A 23,298-nucleotide genomic window follows, 5' to 3' on the forward strand; every position below is an offset into this window, starting at 1 on the left:
CTGCTCCACTCGCTTGGGCCCCACTGTCAAGCCACGTGCTTGCCTCAGCAGCATAACCACCCACAACTCGCCCTTCCGTAAGGGCTCCGCGGGGAGGGGGGGTGGGGAATACCATGCCACCTAGATAGATAGCACGATCAACTTAAGAGGTTTCCCCTGAGCAAAGTGGTTAGGCCCGGCCAGAGCTCTTAGGTGTGCCCATAGTTAGATACTACAGTTAGACCATGTACAGTAAAACGGCTACTTCCACAAAAAGTCAAAAACGGGTTTCTGAAGCTCACATCAGACTTTAAAGAGGGCTGAAAATTCTTCCTTACTATATCCTACAAAAGAAAAATCCCTCACTTTATGCTAATTTCTTCAAGGTCAAATGAAGGAAGGAGTCATTCCAGCTGTAAACTAAAATAACATTAGAAGATGGAATTATGTAACAAACCCTGGATCTTAAGAGGGTGCAGAATAACTTACAAGCCTCATTTCTTGTTAGCCTTCTCTCTTAAAATCTTGCAAGGGATCCCTAACAGAAGTCCGTAGACAGAATTTGTGCGCACATTGTGTAATACAGTGAAAATGTTCGGAGAAGGGTTGTCAAAAGGTCCATGACCCAAAACTAAAGAATTCCAACGTTATTTGGGGGAAGTGGGAAGCATCTCTGGAAATAACTCTTAAGGTCAAAGCTTATTTTTTTTGGAATCTGGAATCAACGTTATTGTCTTGTCAGGAAGAACGAATATCCTTCTGTTGGTAATCACGTTTGGGGTTCATAAAGGCAAATTATTTGGTTTTATGAAAACATTAGAAAAGCAAAAATTCTGATCACTGTCTTAATCCATTCGTTGTGTTATAAAGATGCATTTCTTAGGCACGAAGAATCTGATTTGTGAATCAAATTCAGAATTTGATTCTGAATTCCTCCTACTTCCATTTTTTCTTAAAATTACTTTCCAGTTATGGCCGGATTCACAAGATACTCATGAAATTTATTTAAACATGTTTTTTGGGGGGCACTAAAGATCGAACCCAGGGCCTTGCCCAGAGTAGGCACAATCTTCACCACTGATACACCCCAACCCCTAAACATTTACTTTGTGTTTATTTTTTTGCAGCGATAGGACCAAACCCAGGGCCTCCTTCATGGCAAGTGCTCTACCACTCAGCTACATCTGTCCTAAACCTTTTTTTTTTTTTTTTTTAAAGCAGTGTCAGTTTACATTGGACTTCACTATGCAGAAGTATCTTTTTTGATAGAATTTTTGTGATTACAATTAATATTTGGAGGTGGTATCTTAATATTTTCTATTTTTAAAAATATTAAGTTACCTTTATGTAGTTTTCCTGTTCAACAGGAATAGGGACAAACGAGAGGGACTATTAAATCTCAGTTGTGATGTAATTCTCTACGCAGTAGCTCAAAATAGTGCTGCTGTTCTTTTTCCCTCTCTTGGTAGGATTGCACTGGGAATACATAGCTCTCAATTTAATAGAGATTTAACAAGCTGTAACTGCAATACAGGGTTCTTTTCTTATATCTTGATTCTAGCTCTGCCTGAACCTGCACTATATTATCTGCATTCCTGAAGGGTATGTTAAAATACTGACCAACCTGCTTCATAAAATGTTCTATAAATAAGAAGCCTAATATTACAGTATCATTTCTCCTCTTTATTTGAAGTGGAGACAACCTCTTCACTGCAGTTTCAATTTCAAAAGTGAAACATTTAGTTATCTTTTCAAAATACAGGCCTGATTTCATCTTGATTTACTAAGTTTTGTTAAAACAAAAAACATGCACTTTTAATCAGTAATTCTGATGCAAGCTGACCAAGGACCAACATTTAAGAACCACTGGCAGCTGGGTATGGTGGCACATACCTGTAATCCTAATTATTCCAGAGGCTGAGGCCAGGGATCACAAGTTTGAGGTCATCCTGGGCAACGTAGTCAGACCTTGACTCAAAGTAAAAAAGTCTGGGATGTAGCTCAGTGGTAGAGTACTTGCCTAGCATGCATGAGGCCTAGGGGTCAATTCCCAGTATCATCACAAGAAGTCAAGTCACTTTTTTTTGAAGTAACATCAGGCTTGCTTGGATCCATTTCTCTGGTTGATTCCAAGTTATTCTGTAACTTAAGTTTTGCAGAATTAGCTGGAAGTTATCTATGGAGGCACAATAACCCTCAGAGTGAACAGTTTGTGCAAAAGTACAAATTTGCTTTGGAATCCTTTGTTTTATTGTATTATGAAAAAGGAAAGGAACACAGCTGAATGTGCCAGGTGGAAATTGTGCTCTTCCTACAGAAAAACCTACTTCACAAATACTCTGTTATTAGGACATTGAGGCTCTAAAATAATGTATTTCAAGTTTATTAAACCACTTTAAATTCTCCACCTATTGACGATTAAAATTTACTATTCTTTAGTACATTGATAAGTTGACTAGGCCTTGGAGGTTGAGGGAAAGTGCAAGTTAGCAAATAGAAGTTTGCAGGTTCAGGCAGGCTGAAATCAAGATATAAGAAAAGACCCTGTATTACAGTCACAGCTTGCTAAATATCTATTAAAATTGGTTGACTAAACCAATACTCCTTAAAGATTTGAGACTGATATTCCACTTCATATAGGTTTGTGCCTTTCTATGACACCCTATCAGTTTTGTACCCAGTGAGGCCTTGCAAATCAGTGCTACGTGGGTAGAACAGAGAATATGATCAGAGTTGCTATTTACTAAGTATATATAAAAATATTCTTGCTATTTTTTTCATCCTTGTGATGTGCATTTTTAAAATTTGTTCTTCTTAGATGTATGTGGCAGTAGAGAGTGTATTTTAACATATACATCATACAGTATAACTTCCCATTCTTTTGTTTGTACATGATGTGGAGTTACACTGGTCATGTATTCATACATGAACATAGGAAAGTTATGTCCAATTCATTCTGTCTTTCCTATTTTTATCCCTCCTTCCTAAATTTTTATACTGCCCTCTCAATCGCTAAGTTGTTCTGCATCAGACTTAAAGGGAGGAAATTTTTAGGAAGGACTGTGTAGCTGAAGAGAAATGACTATATATGCTAAAAAATTAAGAAAGTAGATATTAGGGGTTGGGGATGTGGCTCAGTGGTAGAGTGCCTGCCTAGCATACAGGAGGCCCTGTGTTCAAATCCCTGGTACTGCAAAAAAAAAAAAAAGAAAAAAAAGATGGTGATGAACACATCATTCAGCTGTGTTCCTTTCCTTTTTCATAATACAATAAAACAAAGGATTCCAAATCATCTTTTTTTAAATCATTCTCTTTCTCCCATAGACTTGACAAGCAGGCAGCTTAGAAGACAACTGCCAAGACACTTGTAGGAAAAGGAGGTATTTCTTTTTTCTTTTTTTTTTTTTTGTGGTGCTGGGGATTGAACCCAGGGCCTTGTACTTGCGAGGCAAGCACTCTACCAACTGAGTTATATCCCCAACCCGAAAAGGAGGTATTTCTATAATTTAAACATATGCCTCAGTCTCTCCTGTAAAATCAGTAAAATAAATCATACTCATTACTCAGAAGCAAATTTCCTTTTGGAGAACGTAGTTACAAATACACAGCCTATATTTAAAATATTTATTTACTTACTTTAGTTTTGCAGTACTGGGGATTGAACCTAGTAGTACTCTACCTCAGAGCTCCATCCCTGGCCCTTATTTTCCTTAAGACAGGGCCTAGCTAAGTTGCCCAGGCTGGCCTGGAACTTGCAGTCCTGCCTTAGCCTCCCAAACTGCTGGAATTATAGGTTTGCACCACCACACCCAGCTTGCATTTAAAATTTTGGCATAAGAATCAAATAAGGGCTAGGATGTGTACACACACTGGACCAATTTTAAAATCCAACATAGCTTTGACAATTGTTTTATAAAATGGTTATACCTCACTGAAGAGTCCATCATCTTACAAGAAAACCTTAACCATGCCTATTATGGCCTAATTAACTTTATTAGCAGTTTGCCAAGTAACAAAGTATTCATAGTAATGATTATATTGCATTAAAACTTTAAATCTGTAGTACCATCTTTGAAGGTTAAGCGTTCCTGATGAATACAAGATAGGCCTGTTCCACAATTTACTTAACCCATTAAATTGTGTTTTTCTTTAAAATGACATTGACCATGTGGTACTTCAGAGATTGTTGCTACACCTACCACCACCTAGAACTAGTACTAGGTAAGAGTTCACATAAATGTGTATGTGTAACTAAAAACAAAATTTTTTTTAAAAAACTTAAGAGTTTACATAAGACTCCTACTAGATATGTACTAAATTAAAGTTGATGTGTTGCTATATCCTAGTTGCTGTGATGCTATATTTTAATTACATTTTTACCTGTATATTACGAAGATATGGGTGTAAAGCCCTGTATTAAGGTCAAATATACTACAGTTTTTACTCAAGCAAGCACTCTACCACCAAGCTACACCCCAGAACTAAGTTTATTTCAAGGATGGCATATTAGAGCACCTACCAGCTGGAACATGTGCATGTTATTTTTTGCCTAGTTAATTAACTAGTTCTGAACATTTGTATTCTTACTCCTGGCTAAGCTGGCTTTCCTCTTCTCTGTGTACTGACAGACTTTGATGATTAGTAGTCTTTGGCTTACTAGTTGCCATCCGAGTATGATTTAGCTTTTTTTTTTTTTTTTTTTAATTTGTAGAGGACACAATATTTTATTCATGTGTCATGCTGAGGATTGAACACGCTAGGCAAGTGCTCTACCACTGAGCAACCCCAGTCCAGCATGATTTATCTTTATAAGTCTTTTCAGAATAATTCTTTTAATTGCACTTGTCCTAAATACACAACTTTTTCCTGTTTAGGGCCACAAAGGAAATATCTTTGTCTTTGCAGCCCAAAGTCTCCCTCTCCTTCCCCCTTCTAACAATCCTTCAAATATTCTTAATTTCCAGGCTATAAAAACACAGGCTGTGCTTGCTGTAGTTGGCACATTCCTGTTCTAGTCCTTAATAGGAAAAAGGGTCAACAAAGCTCAACTTCATCTATACATGTATAGTCATGGTAATTTATTAAGTGCTGGTTGGGTACTTAACTTGGTTGTCCCCATAGCAGCCTTAAATTATCAGATTTATAGTTATTTCATTAAAAAATGCATGGCAAGGGCTGGGTGCAGTGGCACACTACTGTAATCTCAGCTGCCTAGGGAGACTTAGGCAGGAGGATCAAGAGTTCAAAGCCTGCTTCAGCAAAAGTGAGGTGCTAAGCAACTCAGTGAGACTCTGTCTCTAAATAAAATACAAAATAAGGATGGGGATGCTAGTAGCTCTAGTCCAAGTGCCCCTAAATTTAATCCCCAGTACAACCCCCCAAAAAAAGGTATGGCAAGGAGAAACTCTCGATTCATTAACAATGTAAAATTTATTCCATGAACACCTGATTTGTTTCACTGTTTTAGAAATGGAAGGCATAACTAAGTCCTATTAGTTTATTTATTTAGGAACATGTTATGACATGGACTGATAGGGAAAAGAAAGGCACATCATCTTAAGATTATTCAAAGAAAACCAAGTAGCTGCTTCTCTTCCACAAATGATTTATTTTACTGAGCACCCAGAGAGACAACTTAATCCTTCATTTTAAGAATCTAATCTTAAAAAATACTTGTCTCCCATTTTGACTGAGGCCTCTGATTAAACTTAGTCCTTATCCTTGAAACATAATCCAATTTGGCAGATGACAACTAGTTCAATTTGGCATTTGGTTGTTTAAACACAGAAAGAACTATATCTCTATCACAGCTATTAAGGTCTTAAAATCACGATTTCCATGGCATAAAACCTCACTCTTAAATCTTCTTCAATATGCTTTCTACTTTGTTTTTAATTTCATTAGCCTATGTGAATATAAAGCTATGTATTAACACATGTGCTGCAGAAGTACAACTTACGGTCAGTTCACTTTGTAACTTAATATGAGAAGGGCTTAAGAAAGCCTAGATTTCCCTCTCATTTTGTCTTTATTAACTTCCAGTCACCTTTTCAGTGGCTGAGGGATTCCTATGACTTGTGTTAGAGTCAAAATTCATTCTTGCCTCCAGGTTAAGGACAACAAATTAGGAGCACTTTGGTGTATGTGTATTTGCAAATGAGTATACACTGTTAACTAGCAGAAACTGCATAATCTTGAGGAAGTCTGTAAAGTAAGGGGTGCAAAAAAGGGGTGACTAGGAAAGAATGGGGACTAAAAATTGGGTGCTTACTCTAAGATCATGCTGAAGCCAGGTGTGGTGGCACACACCTGTAATTCCAGTGGCTTAGGAGGCTGAGGGTAAGAGGATCACAAATTCAAGGACAGCCTCAGCAACTTAGTGAAGCCCTAAGCAACTTATTAGCAAGACCTTGTTTCAAAATAAAATACTAGCCAGGTACAGATTTCTGTATATTTTAAAAAAGAAACAGAAGTAAAAGTCAATGACAGCATAACTGGTTTTCCATCTAAAATTCAATGTTGGGTGATGGATATGTAGTTAGGTGGTAGAGCACTATCCTAGCATTTGCAAGGCCCCAAGTTTGATCCCCGGCACAGGAAAAACATTTTCTTTCTTTTGCTATGTCCTCATATCCCCGCCCCCCCACACTTGCCATTCCAACTGGGCATAAATGGGAACATGTGAAAGATGCCTAGATTTCCATACCATTGCCATCATACAAACCTGAGATTAACAGTTCTGCTGCTTTTTCATATTTCTATTATAGAATAAAAGAACTGATGTTTCTTTCTAATCCAAAGTACATTTTTCTTAGAAATGAGCTGTCACCTTAGCACAGTCCTACTTCTTGAAAATTTTAAGTACTAGAGATAAGACTAACTTGAGGAACAGGTTTTCTCTCTTTTTGTGTGTGGTACTAGGGACTGATCCTGGGCCCTCTGTATGCTAGGCAAGCACTCAACTACTAAGCTACATCCCTAGCCTAGAGTTTTAATCTCAACATTAGGCTTACCAGAAATACAACAGGAGCCAGGTATGGGCATAATAGGTAGTCGTGTGTGATGGAAAGGTACAAATAGGCTATAAAAAGAATTCACTTATTTTAAATGCAAAAAGAAGAGGTTCATCAGTTTCTACTAGAAGATTAGTCGCTAAGTTCTGACCTAGCATATAAGAATTCAAATGTTCAATAAATCAGAATGTCCCCCAATTCAGAGTTTGACATATTGCTAAACTATGCTCTGTGTATTCACCAATCATGTTAATTTGTCCCTCAAGAATGAAGTCATTCGTGACAGCAGTAGAAACAATCTGGCTTGAGAGTTAAATTGTAGTTTTCACTATTTTCAGAATTGATTTACACTATATTTTACTTTCTAAGAAAACCTAGGGTAGGCAAATAACTGAAAATGTAGGTTTAAAAACAAACTAAAAAACAAAAATAATCTCTAAAATAAAAGGGTAAACTTCAGATTTCTACTCAGAATCATATAGATTAGTTGTAAGTAGCTTAAAATGCTATTTGAAGCATTATAGACAATCTAAAAGTAAAAGGTACTGCTTGGGATAGTCATGAACAAAAATTTTTATTTTTATCCTTACTACAGCTAATCAGACTAAGGTAAGGATGTATGTACACAGCATATAATTTAGCTATTTAAAAAACTAAATGGGCTGGGCACCATGGTGCCTGCCTGTAATTTTAGCCACTAGGAAGGCTGAGGCAGGAGGAATACAAGTTTGGGGATAGCCTCAGCAATTTAGAGAGACCCTATCTAAAATAAAAACATAAAAAGTGTTGGGGATGTGTGGCTTAGTGGTAAAGCACCTCTGGGTTCAATCCCCAGTACCAAAACAAACAAAACCTAAATGTTCCCTTTCCTTGATGTAAAATGTGAACTAAAGATGTTGGCTTTCTTGATAGATTTGTCTACTATTTAGATCACATCTATTACTTTTGACTTTCATCTCTACAGACACCTTTACAAATCTGTTACTCTCCTTGAAAACCAGTTTTTCTCTCTATACGCAGGCAACAAGCATGGGCATTTTTACAGTGTGTTACACACTTCCTTTATTCTACTACCATAAGGGCTTTAAGAGTCAGTTCTGCCCCAGTTGAAGGTAAATAAGTTTTAAAACGTTCTTCCCTGTTCCATCCTGCACCTCCAAATTAAGTCTTTGGGCTAAGGGTTTAGCATTTGCTTAGCAAGTTTAGTGCTTGCCCTGTACGCATTAAGACCTGGTGTCAATTCCCAGAAACCAACACACACACACACACACACAAAAGAAAAAGTTAGGTCTTTGTTCAGATGATATACTCTAGGACAAAAACAATGAACTTTGGTGAGGTAAAGAAGAGGTATTGAAATGACTGGTCTGCCACTTTAGGTAAGAAAATCACTTAATTACCATAAAATACATATGAGAGCATGAAATGGTTCTGGGTACTCAGAAAACATTTGGTAGTGATGGTGGAAGGAGTTGCACTAGGAATTAAGAATTTCTGATCTGGCCTAAAATTAAGACTTCCCAATAATTCTTTCCACTCACTAAACTAGTTATCAACAATAATCTAGTATGGCATGATTTGCTAAAAAAATAAAAACTTATTTATTCTAAGGCCTTACTTCTAATTACTATACCTCACTTACTAACCAGTGATCTTTCCTTTGTTGGATAACTATCAGCAACACACCAATCTATATATAAGGAAATGAAAGTAGCGTGAAAATTGAGCTAAGTTTAAATAGGTGGAATAAAGGATGGGAGAAAATAGCAATAAAACATTTAGATATAAAGGGTTAAAAGTTCTAATTACCAAATAATTAATAACCTTATTGACCTAACTAAAAATATAAAGGCTAGGACTTAGGTTGTGTGTTTTAAATATGGTCAAATAAGGATTATTTGACCAAAATTAGAAACAAAGTTCTAACCTGTCCTAGGAACAAAGCAATGGTTCAGGGGAAAAAAAAATATCAATCAATACTTTAGGAGGGGCACTTTAAAAATAACCTCTTTTGAGCTAGGCACAGAGGCATTGTAGTCCCAGCAACTTGGGAGGCTGAGGCAGGAGGATCAGAAGTTTGAGGCCAGTCTGGGCAACTCTATAAGACCCTGTCACAAAATAAAAGGGGAAGGAATGCAACTCAACGATGCAGCATAGATGGGTTCAATTCCTAATAATGATAGTGGGAGGGTCTCTTTTGAGGAGAAGGGGAACTAAAGTGATATAATCTCTAGGAATAGTTTCTAGGTCATATAACAAGTTAGGTTATTATAACATTTATTATAACAACCAATTTAGTTATTATATAAAAACTGTTATATATAAAAGATAGTTGTTTGTTGAAGATGTATCCTATACCTCAGACGATTTTGTACTTACACTAAAGGGGGAAAAAAAAACCCTCTAAAACTCAATTTTTAACATTAAGAAATATAAATGCAGAAATAAACTCTGCATACTCCAATGCTTATGTATGTATACATAAATGCCATATTTTTCCTAGAAAACATCATCATCAAAACACAATCCCAAGCTCTAAATAAGGAACAGTTGCCAAACTTGGTACATTTACAAATTCTGATTTAACATTCATTCTCTTCTCCAAGCAAATAAAGGACCTCCAATAGATTTTATAACTTGTTTTTCACTGTATATTCAAAGTTTACAGTGAATATGAAAGAATCCCTTTTTACTATATTTATTTTTAATACATGCTATTTAGAGACATTAAACTCTAGTCAGAATTCAGTTTACCTAAAAACCACCCAGAAGGGGTCTGTAAGCTTTTCCAACACGTGGGTAGTTACAATACACTATCAGTTCCTCTCATTTCCAGATGAAAAACCATAATAAAAGATGATCCAAATTTGAATTAAACATAGAGGGGATCATGGATCACATTAGTTGACAGCAGAAAACTTTTCAGAATGTTTTTTAGACACTTGCCTTGGTATTACTAAGCAAGTGCTTTACACTGGGCTATATCCTCAGCCCTTTTATTTTACTCTGAGACAGAATTTAAGTCGTTCACACTTGTCTTCTAACTTGTGATCCTTCTGCTTTAGTCTCCCAAGTAGCTGGAATAACTTCTGTACCTAGCCAGGAGTAAATTTATTATCTCTTTAAAGAAGGAAAAAAAACAAAAACAAAAAAACAGGTTGATTCAAGGTATCCACAACCCACAAAATACAATGTTTTGTATTTTTAGAGCACTATTTGTAAATATGGACTTGAAAATTAATGTTAACATTGTAACACTGAATCCATTTTTCAAGTTAAAAGCCAGTGCCGACTTGGGAGGCTGAGGCAGGAGGATCCAAGTTCAAAGCCAGTCTCAGCAACTTGTTGAGGCCCTAAATAACTTAGGGAGACCTGGTCTCTAAATAAAATATAAAAAAAAGAACTGGGGATGTGGCTCAGTGGTTGAGCAAGCCCTGCTACGAAAAAAAGTTAAACCAACCAGTCAGGCTGTGTGTTTAACCACAATTTTTAATGTACAGAGACTTATTTCAGTTTGAACCACTTTCATATATTAATCTTTTCATTCTTCTATATATACAGAAGGTCACTAAAATGTCAGGGGTGGGAGTGGGCCACAGGTGAAAATTTTATATAAAACAAAACCCAGTAACATGTTAAGTTAGAATGTTTTCTTATGTTGAACCTAAGTTTCAGCAATTATGTAAATGGTAAAGTAATACTCATGACTATTAAAAAATATACCAAAAAGGTCTAAGGGCAGACAATGAGTAAACAATACTTAAACATTACCAAAGGAGTTTCATTTCAGGACTTCGTATAATATACAATGTTAATAAGTCCTGTTATTGAAATGCCAATTTCATGATACAAAAAATAGTAGCTACAGGAGGCCCATACAGTGACATAAACAAGTGACACAAACTAAACTTGAGGTAACAGCAAATTAGGTCCTCTAATATCTGAGTAAGCAGTGCCATATACCCTGTTAAACCTCAAACACATCATAGTTTCATAAACCTATTTAATTGCTGGTGTTTAATACTGTTGAAGTTTGTAGGGGAAACCATTCTCTAGATTTGAGAAACACGGATATCCAAAAATACTCAGCAGTTTTATTTCTTCTTCCTGCCTTTTTGCAGAATTATCTCTGGCCCATCAGCTGCCCCCTGTCTTACTCTCCCTTGAGTAATCTTTTCCTCTTACTCAAACAATAGTGCTCAAAAGAGCTCTTGAAAACGTTTGAAAGTCAATTATTTTAGCTTAGACTATACTGTCTATAAGGAAAGTGTTTAATCTTAACAATCTCTGAAGAAACATGTACACTCAAATGCCACATAAACGTCGGTTGCTGGGCTGAAGAATCATCAATCAGCCCAAAGGATTTGGGAGAAGAGATTTATTTGGAAGAGTTTCAAAATATAAGGAAAAAGGCTAACGTTGTGTTACCCAAAAGTGGGAAGAAGCACTCCAGAAAGGGGGGCAAAGGTACAAAGTTATGATAACATGCTGCACAAAACCAGTAAGATTACAGCAAATGTACCCGACAATGATTGGAACAAAAATAATCTTTGTGAAGGGATGAGTAAAGAAAGTTCTTAGGAATCAAGTCCCAAGCCTAGTATTCCATGAGCTCAGAAAGTCCGTGACCCCCTTTAAACATTAAGATTTGCATTTCAAGCTAGAACCAAGATGGAGATGAGTAATGGAGAGTTCATAGAATAGGCACAAATGATTTTGTCCAGGGAGAACATAATTCAAGAAGGCAGTCAAAGAAAAGTAATCCTGACTAGAATTTAAATATCACAGAATAATCAAGATAAGATCAAGAGTTTAATGCATTTAGCAATTAGGAACCACAAGAAACACTGATTAAAGTACAAAAGGTTTGTTTCTATTAACTTAGAAAATGGCTTCTTTTTCTTATTAAGGTAGAATGAAGTTGAGAACATTCTGAAAATTATATAATCCACTGGCTTCATATTTAGTACCTTTTCTAAGTAATAAGAGTTGCTATGAGTAAAGAAAGGGAGCCAGGAACTTACACAAAGCAAATACTTATTCAAGGGTTCTACAAAATGCCTGTTTTAAGTCTGAAAGGCAAAGGAGAGAAAAAAAAAAAAAAAAAAAAAAAAGCTATGAATGTTAAATTCTTTGTACTAAGTAACTATTTACATTTCAAGTACTGGCTTTTCAGTTCACTCATATTTGGTGACTTAATAGCAAAAAATGAAATCCACAGAAACTAAGGATAAGCAAATTAATTAAAAATCTTGTTTTCAAACTACCAAAAACTTACAACTAAAGAAACGTTACAACTTTGACCCCGGGGTAAAGTCATCTTTTTAGGTCCAGTAAGCACTTCCTCCTAACATCTAATTTAATACACATACTGTCAATGAGCTATCCAGATTTTGGTTGCAAGTTTTGTTGAACAATTCCCCGCTCTTAACACCATCCAAGGGGAGAGAACGCCTTTAAATTATCACTAGTTTTTGGCTACGATTAACTAGAATGACCAAGTGGGAATAACAAAATATATAAATACACAGTCTCTAAAAACTGTTGAGTTTCTGGACATTTTCACCTATTCAAGGTTTCAAACACTAAGTGTATGTCATACGACTACAAAATTACTTTAAAGAGGGGGTTTTAATATTACACGGTTCAAGGACCCTATTGAATAATATTTATTAGAAGTGCTTACAATTTCATTTTTTATTTTTAAACACCAGAATAAAAACGAAAGGCAACAGACTTTAAGGTATTGAAAACCTTACAAGTTCATACAGGCTCAAACACTGGCAGCTTTTATTCTGCCTACATTTAAAAAGAAAGGCAAATCCCACCAATAAGATTACACATTCTTACAGGATTTACAGACGAGGGAGGGTACCATTAAGAAGAACAGAAGGCACGAATGGAAGCAGAGTTTGAAAAGTGCCCTTCAGGAGACTCTCTGGTTGCTTTACACCTGCTTGTAAATTTTGGTGATACTGTATTTTTCTATTCAGATTCGAGAAACTTCACGTTTTCTCAGAAAACGGACGATACTCCTCGTCATTGGGCCCCCGCAGTTAACCTCCCCGCTGGCTATCCACCCAGTGGGCCTCACTCAAAATTGATTCCCATTTCCAGAAGAGGGACTTGCCACCTTACGTAAGTACACTTTGCAAGGAGAAAGGCTGATAAGAAATTAGGGCGCTAAACAACCTCCACCAACAGCGGTCACACCCGAAACGAGTGTCCCTCCCGGGGCTTTCCCGGGAGGCGCAGCAGCTCTGCTGTGTGGGGGAGGGGAAGCTTTGAAAGAGTCATCTCTTCCTCTTCAGGCCGCCAACGCCGACCGCACCACAGTCTCCTCCGCCCAAGTCCTGTACCCTCCCCCGCCCCAGCCTGGGTCTGCGCCAAACCCCACAGGAATGCAGCCGGTCACATGCGCTGCGGCGGCGGTGGACGTGCCTCTCCCCCCGCGCCCCAAGGAGACCCAGCGCCATCTTGCCCTGACGCAGTTAAAAAAGTCACAAGAGCAATCGTGTCTCCTCGTCCGCGCCATCGCCCCAAAGTCTTGCAGAGGCCGAGCCAGGGCCCTCACCTCGCGCAGGGACAGGAGAAAATGGTCAGGAAAGATCCTTGCGAATCCCTTCGCCACTGCTTGGGTTCCATATCAGCCGCGGCGGCAACGATCACCATCGTCACTTCTCCCTCTCAGCCTTTGCAACAGCCTCCCCCGGCGGCCTTGGCCCCACCCGCTGCTGCAGCATGAGGTCATCGCTACCCAATCACGACGCATCCGACAGAACACATCAGGCACCGATTGGCTGCCGAGACCGCCTCTGCCTCTCCCCACTCAGCTTACCGAGAGCTCGGGGTCGCTGTGGGGCAAGAAGACGGAAACCGCCATTTCGGGGAGAGACCTCCCCCCACCCCAAAAGGAGCGCAGGAATTGCCGTGTCACTTTAGTGGGGGAAATCCTTGTTTTATTATTTGGCCTTCCCCTTTTGTTTTAAGAGATAGCCGTCTCCCTGCCCTTCCCCCGTTCAATCACCGCCACTTAAAGGAATCACCGCTCCCCTCCCCGCATATTGTCCCGCGGCAGGGAAATCTTTTCCCGGGGCCAAGAGACGTATAGGAGGCAGCGACGGCAACTGCACCGATGGCAACGGCAGCTTTTACCCCGATACACGGTGGCAGGGAGGCGGCGCTGGCGGTGGCTGCATGTTTTCTGGTGCTTCTCCCCCCGACCTCTTCAGTTTCGCTCCTCCATCAAGACGGCTCTGTACCCGCCAGCTCCGCTTTTATCCGGTGCCCGGAGCCTGCGCACTGGAAGTTCCTCGTCCCCTAGTGGGCGTCGAGTGACACCCCAGCCGGGTTCACCCTGCGCTGGAGGCCAGACTGGGGCGGGGGAGGGGGAGGCTGGGGCTGAGGTTGTTTTGCGGATGGAAGAAAATGCATTGCTTTAGGAGGGCACTGTGAGACGGGGTGTGGGGTGGGGACCTATCCAGGCCTTACGGTCATCATCCTTCCACCTAGTGGCATGCCCAAGCTCACTTGTTAACGAGACATGAGGGCTACTCAGGGAAAACGGGTAAAGAACCGATTCCATCAGATGTTGAAATTTTCCCCCAAACCTTTGGTGAACTGTTGAATGCATCTGTTGTTAAAAAGACTGAGACTCTATCCATCCTACTATCTTCAGTTACCTTCGCGCCTCTGTTGAGAGGCAACGGTCGGGCGGCAGCCCACAAGCAAAATGGCGGCGGACAGCTTCGTCCCCTCCCCCCTGCCCCTGCGGAGCGGGGCGGGCGGGCCCCGTGCACTTGCCGCCGCCGCCGCCGCCGCCGCCGCCGCCGCGGCCGCCGCCGTCGCCGCCATTTTCCCAGAGCGAGAAGCAGTGACACTGAGCGGGCGCAGGGGGCCGAGTCGGAGACGGTGCCTGAGTTCGGGAGCGGCAACAGAGGGGGCACAGACACACCGAGCAGCCTCGCCGTCGCCTCTGCGTTCCTGTTGACTGCCTGGGTGCCCCCTCCCCTACTCCTTGGCTCCTGGCGAAGAGGCTGCGCGCTGCTGTTTGGGGAGGGGGTGTGTGGAGCCGGGTCCTGTGTCCGCAGTGGCTGCTGTCGGGGGTTCGTCTGATCGCGGAGGTGTGAAGAGACTCCTTGGGGGTCGAGCAAATAACGGGGTTCGGGTGTCTGGTGTGTGAACATCACAGGTCAGTGCTTGTCGTCTCCGTGGGAGTTCGTGGGGTTTGCAGGGTGAGGGGACTGTGATTCAAGGCGGTGGGGGCTTCTCATCTTTATCCTTCGGGAGGGGGGAGTCGACGTTGACTCTCAGGTGTCTTTGCTGGGCAAGACGTCGCTCGTTTAAATCGAATGTGTCCTTTCTCTTGCTTGACCCTAGAAATGGAGCATTATGGCGGGTTTTAGGGTAGTGGAAGGGGAAACTGGCAGTTAAACCCCCTTGAGAGTGGGAGTTAGGGAGGGGGCGCACTCCTCCCAGGCAGCGGGTTAAGGCCGCTTGGGTGAGGAGGGAGGCTGTGACTGTTAGTAGGGTTTGTGTCGAAGAGGTCCCAGGAGCTACCGGTTCTCGCTTTTCTCAGCTGCGTCTTGTTCAGGTGTGGAAAAGCCGTATAGGCCCCATTTTTTTTTTTTTTTTTTCTTTTTCCATCTCTTGATTGGCAGTCTTTGGCATAGTGTTCTCGTAAATATGAAGGGGGTTAAAAGAACGCCCTGGGCATCCCTCTTTGTGGGAAAGCGAGACAGCTCCTCATCCTCTCTGGGAGAGGGTAAACCCGCCCCTGAGGTGGTCACCCCAGTACCCAGCCTTCTCAGTCTCCTCCCCCCACTCCTCTTGCATTACCGCCGTCCTTTACTGTGCTGGAGCCTTAGAATCCACAATATGGCTTATTTCAGAAAAGCTTACTTTGACCAAAGGATTGGCACAAACACTGTGGCAGCAGACACAGATGAGAAACAAACGGTTCCCTGTGCTAAACGGAGGAGGAGGGAAAGAAAAAAACAATCCGGAGTGCTCTCTTCCACTGGCCTTAGTTCCGTGTAGATGCGTCCTAGCTGGGCTCTCTCTTGAGAATGATACAATTTGAGGTCAAAGAGAAATCAACTCTAGAGTAAACCCCGTGCTATTTTATTCACCTTTTAGAGATGTGAATAACGTAAGGTGTTTGGAGTTCTGGAGTCCTTGGAGAGGATTAAGTGAGGTGCATTCAACTCTAGGCAGGAGACATCAGTGCCTAGTTGGAAAATAGTCCTTTTTTTCCTTTAATTTCCGAGATGGGGAGTAAAAATTGTAATTTCCCTCTTTTGTCCTTTACAGATTCTAAAAATGGCGGCCCCAGGCTGATGTTGTGGTAATCTAATCAGCTCGGGTCCTCCACACCCCATGCAGTGCGTTTGTCTGCAGCATATTACAGTCTTATTATGTTTACATGAAAAGACTGGGATTTTTTTTCTTACCCAAGTCATTTACAAAAAGGTATTGATTTTACTGCAAATTACAATTCTGTGTTTTAGTAGATTAATTTTATTGTTTTTTTCCTGAGAGGCAAATTAAAAGACACCACTTTAAAAAAAAAAAATAACAGGTAGTCTTGGAAATTTCAGTGGTCAGGGTGGATGGAGCTAAATATTAAAAATATTATTTAGGTACCCATAATAGTTTATGTTGGGTTTAATTTAACATCTTTTATTCAAGATGTCAGAGTAAATTAAAATATTCTTCTAAGTGTGTAAGTGTAATCTATTTCATATGATTGGGTATTTTAATCTACAGTAAAACATTTCCCTTCAACTCTTGACCAAATTTTTGCATTTTGGTTTTTGTATTCTGTTTCAGAGTAAATTTTAGGGAGCTGTACAAACAAGCCTAAACCTGTTACTTCACTAGGTGTAGAGATGCTGTTCTTCCCACTGTTATATTTTGCATCCATTTTCCCCATGTATTTAAAGCTTTCCTTAAGAATTTTCAAAGTTAATAGTATATTTGATAAAATGAAGCTCCTTATTTTGCTTACTTTTAAATTTGTCTTATAGCATACTATCATCATTATGTAAGTAAAAACAGTAGGGCTTTGGTTCTTGGTTCTCAACCCCCCAGACATGACCATTTACCTATTAAGGGATTGTGGAATTTAGTCTGTTTTAATAAACTTTAAGTAAAAACGTTACCATAATAGGGTCTAGAATCCATTTTTTGCCATATGCAGAATCTTGTAGACTGAGGCCCACAATTAAATGCTGTCAGGTGTCGTTTAACTGTATTTTTAAAAGTGTAATTAGAATCATTTCCATAGTGGGAGGTTGATCTTTTGGGACTGAACTCAGCATTGAGATATCTGTGGGTCATTAATGGCATTTAATGACCAGATTGTGGGGCAACTAAAAGATGAGTGAGTGCTTTTCAACATGGTAATACTTAAAAAGAGTGGTTATATACACCCTTTTTATGCTTCTCTTATTCCGTTGTCAGTATTTCAGAGCAGAATTTACTTCATATGGTGAACAAGGTTGATGATGAGGTTCTATTCTACAAAATAATTATGGAAGTAACTGGTTTAGGGATTTTCCACGTACCAGTGAGTTTCATCCTTAAAGATTGAGCACACAACCTTACTTTGAATCTTTGAAATATTTTATTATATAATGAAATGTAGGTCAATAATGGGAGAGTTTGCATAGTGATTTGGGATCAGTGCTCATTTGTATTATGCTCTTTTTCGAGTATGTAAGTTGAGATCCTTCACTGCTGTATTAAATGCTATGCAATTATTTTATGGACTTTGTGGTTAAGAGCTGTGATTCAGAAGAAGATTGGTACTTGAAACTTACTATCCAGTTTAAGAATCAGTCTATTCTCATACATTTTATTTATGTAGCCATAGGAGCATACACTGCCTATGCCCATGATTTTCTTGATAGTGACCTTGGTCAGGTTTTTGATACACAAAGTAGTTAGAATCACTTGGCTTTAAAAATTCGATAGTTAGGAATAATAAGAAAAGCTTCTGCCTTCTTCAGTCTACTAGCTTCATACTCGCTTGCTTTATTGCTTTGAGTTTTGTTTCGTTCCTGTAAAATAGACTTTTAAAAAAGTGTTGTTACTTAAATACTTTATAAGTAACATGAGTATAATTTTTAATCAGTTGTACATAGTTAAGATTGTGGAGGCAGATTTATTAAAAGGTTATGTGTAATTTTTGTTCCCTGAGAGTTTTGAAACATTTGGCCCCTTGGGGGATAATGGGTTTTGTTCTTAGGGTAGCTAAGGATAGCTGAGTTTGAGGGATTACTTGCTTATCTGTTTAAGTGGATTTGTAGAAAACTATAATGTAATTGGAGAGTAAATTTTATTTTTAGAGACTATATTTTGATCATTTGGCTTTTGTTGTCAGTATAAAGGATCTCTGATCCTTAAGTTTAGAACCTTTACAGGTCTGCATTTTCTTTCAACCCTATAGAACTCTGAACAATTTTGGCTTTTCTGACTTCCTCATGGCTTCTAGTCAGAGAATTCTACATATATCCACAGTAAGCTCTAGGACCTTTGACTCTAAAAATAAGGAAGTAGGGAGAAAAACCAGTTAAAAAATTAGGAGAAATTCCTCCTCTCAATACATATCTTAGTAGTTGCAGGGAAATTATAACTTTTATTAAATTGGCTTTTTTTTTGGTGGGGGGGATGGTTACTGAAGATTGAACCCAGGGGTGTCCAACCACTGAGCCACATCCCCAGCCCTTTTTATTTTTAATTTTGTAGACAGGACCTTGCTAAATTGCTGAGGCTGGCCTTGGACATGGAATCCTCCTGCCTCAGCCTCCTGTGTCACTGGGATTACAGGCCTGCACCACCATGCCTGACTCGTGCATTAAACTCTTAAAACCCGTACGTTTATTTTTAAAGGTATATTACGTAAATCCTAACAACTCTACTTTTCTGCATGTTACTACAGGAACATACATGTATGTATACTATCATAGTTGTGTTTAAATATATAAAACTGGGGTGTGGTGGTGCACACCTATAATTCTAGCGAATTGGGAGACTGAGGCTGGAGGATCACAGGTTTGAGGCCAGCCTTGTTAACTTAGCTTGTCTCAAAATAAAAATAACAAAAGGTCTGCACATGTATAAAACCAACAGAACATTGAAGAACTATCAAAACCGCTTAGGGAAGCTGAGCATGGTGGTGTGCACCTGTAATTTCAGCAACTTGGTAGGATGAGGTAGAGGATCAAAAATTTGGGGTCAACCTCAGCAATTTAGCAAGACCCTGTCTTGCTAATTTAACTGGTTTTTTAACTGGTTTTTCTCCCTAATAAATAATAAAAATTTTAAAAAATTAAAAGAGCTAGGGAGGTGACTCAGTGGTTGAGCACCCCTGGGTTCAATCCTCACACACACCCCTCCTCCCCCCCCCCCAAAAAAAAAAAAAAAAAAAAAAACCCGCTTAGGGAATATTAGGATGTAGTTTTCTTAGAAAGTGCTAGTTTGTTACTTGAAAAAAATTTTAATGAAGTATAATGGGTTTTCTTGCTAGAGAATTTAGTCTTAGCAGATGATAGGTGCTCAGTTTGTAATTTAAAGCTTTTGTTTAAATGAAAACATTTTCATCTCAAATATTCTGAATGATCAGGGGCTGTTCCTAGTTATGTGTTAGAATAGATTGTTGAATACTTTATTCTGTGAGACTTTTTACTACTGAGTAGAGAGTCCTTTTTGCTTTATGGTAAAATTACTATTTGGGTTACTGACCATAAATTAAGAGGGATCTATGTAAAATATTGCTGTGTTTCTAGCTTTTAGACTGAATTTAAAATTGGAATAGCTCAAACTTATTGACTGCTTTATAATGTAGGAATGTTACAAGGAGCCTGATGTTTTTCTTAATATTGAACTGGTTAGGGGCTGGGGAGAGTGGTAGAGTGCTTGCAAGCACAAGGCCCTGGGTTCAATCCCCAGCACCGCCAAAAAAAAAAAAAAAAAAAAAAAATATATATATATATATATATTTTACCCATACACACACACGTATATATTGAAGTGGTTACTTTTTATTAACTAAATTTTACTTAATACAAAAGTATTTGTATTGTGGTTGCAAATTGCTTTTTACACTAAATTTGAGGTAGATAGAATTTAACTAAAAATAGCACTGTTGTTGTTAAACAATGAATATTTTATAGAGTTAAGGAATAACCATATTAAGGCAAAGAAACAGTTATTTGTTATGGTAAATATCTGTACCAAGTGCCTCAGTAAAAATCAGATGATGGTGACCCACTGTAAGTTAATTAGATTTTGTGTCTTCAAGGATATGAAAAGTTTTTAACCTTTACTAACTAGGATGCTTTTTACTTAAAAAGTGAGGAAAATAGTTGTTATATTTCACTAGAAAAACATTTTCCTTTTATGAAATCAATTCTTTTTTCCCCTCTTGAATACTTCATTAATCAAATCTTGGTTTTAGTTTAAGAAATCATTTTTATATTATTAGGTGAATTGTAAAGCTCATATTGTTACTTAGCAAAACTAAATTCTTTGAGATGTAGGACATTTGCAATGCAGTATGTTGACAAAGAATTGTTTTTTGATGTGTTGCATTAAGATGACATCAAGGGGGCTGAGGTTGTGGCTTAGTGGTAGAGTGCTTGCCTAGCACATGTGAGGCCCTGGGTTCTATCCTTAGCACCACATAAAAAAAATAAATAAATAAAATAAAGGTATTAAAAAAGATGACATTAAGGGCTGGGGAATATAGCTCAGAGATAAGAGTGCTTGCCTAGCAGTTGAGACCCCAGGTTCAATCTTAGTACCCACACACACGTCATCAAAATAGATGTTTTGTTTTTTAATGAGTAAATAATAACCTACAACTTAATGAGTACCCCTAATCAACTACTTATCCATTATTTTATTTTATTTTAGGTACTGGGAATTGAATCCAGGGTGCTTTACCACTGAACTATAATCCCAGCCCTTTTTATTTATTTTTTTAAATTTCGAGGCAGAGTCTCACTAAATTGCTTAGGTCCTTGTTAAGTTTCTGAGGCTGGCTTTGAATTTGAGATCATCCTGCTTCAGCCCCCCAAATTGCTGGAATTAACAGGCATGGGCCACTGCACCCAGCTATCCATCATTAAATTGTTGAAGTTTAAAGATTAAATGTTTTCTTATGTTTGTACTAAGAACAAGGTCAAACCTAGTATCAATGGTTTTTCAGGAGGAAGAAAAAGGAATGTGGTGAAAAATGGTTACTACTTAGATATTATCAGGAAAATATAGCTTTGGTTTTTTTTTAAATGTTCACAGATAAGGAGAATGTATATGAGAAAAATTCTCTCTTCCAACATTTTTGTGTTCTTATTTCACACACTAATAAATGTAAAAAATTCTATGAGTTTATAGAAACACATCTTGGATTTCTTTTTATTTTCTTGCTTTATATATCATTTAAAGAAAGACAAGATTCAGGAATTTGAAAACTTATTTTTTTCTTTAATGAAGTGGCGGATCAGAAGAATCTTGACCTGACCAATTTGAATGGTTAGGACTGTGCCCTGGTAGCCATAAATTGATAGAAAACTGAGGTTCATCTAATAATATTGTAAAGTTCATCTAGAAAATAATATTGCTGTATTTGAGATTATGTGCTTTTGTGTTGCTTCTCTTTAAGTGAAACTGCTTAATTGGTTGAATTGATACAGCCTTAAATTGTTAAGCTTCTATCTAAACATTATTTTTAAAAGCCAGACCAAAAAAATGAATTTTGAGTGGCTACTGTTTTCCTGGCACTAAGGATATGGAGAGTGATAAAGAGTGTTTCTGCCTTAAGGGAGCTTGTAGCTTATTTTCACGTCTCAAAAGCCTGCTATTTTAGGGTTTGTTTGGATGCAAGGAACAGACATCAACTCTAGCTAGCTTAAGTAAAGAATTTGTCATAGGCTTTAGGGAAATCTCAGATAATTTATTTGAAGAAAGTACAGATAGGCCTCAGAAATTAGCAAGGTGTCAGAGAACTACTATTCTCCATCTTGTTCCCTCTAATTAGCTGTTACTGGATAAGGCGGTGCTTGTGGGGAAGGTATTTATGGTGTGTGGAGGGGAGTTTCCTTGGATGAGGAACAACAGAAATACACCTATGAGTTACCTAAAGGCAATTTTCTTTTGTGAATAATCTTTAGAAGACTGCCTCCAAAGCTAAATAATTGCTATGTCAAACTTGAGTACTCCATTTTTTAGCTTAAAAAAAGCAAATACACATACACGTATATATGTTGAGGAATGCTTAAAAAAAAGGCAAGACTTTTTGTTTTAACTTATTTTTTAAATAATTTTGAAGTTACAGAAAGTTTATGTAACTTATTTGTAGAACTTCCATATACTCTTGAAGTCATGGTAATGACACCAAAACTTTTGTATCCCCCTACCCACAAGCCTGAATTGAGGATTGAACTCAGGGCCTCACTCATGCTGGGCAAGTGCTCTGCCATTGAGCCACATACCCAGCCCTTTTTATTTTGAGACGAAGGTCTAAGATGCTGAGGCTGCCTTTGAATTTGTGATCCTCTTGCCTCAGTCTCCCAAGTCATTGGGATCACAGGTGTGCACTACCATGCCTGGCCTAGAATTATAAAATTACAATTTTTACATAATAGGGAGTGTGGGGTTCTTTGTTTCTGTGATAGTGGGAAAAATAGTGGGTTTGTGTCATCTTCACATTTTGTACACCCAGATCACCCAATTTGTAACATTTTGCCTTATTTGCTTTATTATTTTCTACATACATACACATATTTTCTGCACCATTTGAGAGTAGATTGCATATGTCCTATCCCTTTATAACCTTTAGTGTGTATATATTCATTGCCTAAGCACAAGCATGTTTTCCTATGTAACCAGAGTAGTTATTAAATTTGGAAATTTAGCATTGATATAACACCTTTAACAGTCTATAGTTTATACTTCAGTTTCATTGATTGTTCCAATTATGTCCTTTATTAGCATCCCCCCTACCCCCATAGCCAATCCAGAATCTCAGATTGCATTTAGTTCTTTTGTGTCTTTCTTAAGTCTCCTTTCTTCTGGAGCAGTTGCTCAGTCTTTTTCTTTCATGACATTGACAGACTGTTTATACAGTGCCCCTCAATTTAGGTTTCTTCGTATTTCAGTTTTTGTATTTTTTTTTTGACTGGAAGTCATCTGGAGCCATGATGTTTGTTTGCTCTTTACCAGTATGTTTTTCATTTTGATTACTTGTTTAGGATGTTGAACTGTTTCTCTATGTTATACTTACTGTATTGTATTTTGCTGT

At 38.5% G+C, this 23,298-nt stretch overlaps 2 protein-coding genes across 8 annotated transcripts in view; one reads left to right on the forward strand and one right to left on the reverse strand.

Moving 5' to 3' along the window:
• LOC124990998 (uncharacterized) overlaps nt 1-15,558 on the reverse strand; it is a 60,802-nt gene extending 45,244 nt beyond the window's left edge. For 3 of the 4 annotated variants that reach the window (XM_047561616.1, XM_047561617.1, XM_047561615.1), the window contains exon 1: nt 14,148-15,558. In XM_047561616.1, coding sequence (XP_047417572.1) covers nt 14,543-15,178 — 636 coding nt within the window. In that variant the 5' untranslated portion in view covers nt 15,179-15,558 and the 3' untranslated portion in view covers nt 14,148-14,542. Of the gene's footprint in view, nt 1-12,645; nt 13,847-14,147 lie in introns of those variants that run through there. The other variant, XM_047561614.1, reaches the window with a different exon arrangement.
• Kmt2e (lysine methyltransferase 2E (inactive)) overlaps nt 14,808-23,298 on the forward strand; it is a 96,110-nt gene continuing 87,619 nt past the window's right edge. For 3 of the 4 annotated variants that reach the window (XM_047561608.1, XM_047561607.1, XM_047561609.1), the window contains exon 1: nt 14,813-15,183. The gene's annotated coding sequence lies outside the window, so the exon portion shown is untranslated. Of the gene's footprint in view, nt 15,184-23,298 lie in introns of all 4 variants that reach the window. The other variant, XM_047561610.1, reaches the window with a different exon arrangement.

The sequence above is a fragment of the Sciurus carolinensis genome, chromosome 8 (assembly GCF_902686445.1).
Source record: "Sciurus carolinensis chromosome 8, mSciCar1.2, whole genome shotgun sequence".
Classification (NCBI taxonomy): domain Eukaryota; kingdom Metazoa; phylum Chordata; class Mammalia; order Rodentia; family Sciuridae; genus Sciurus; species Sciurus carolinensis.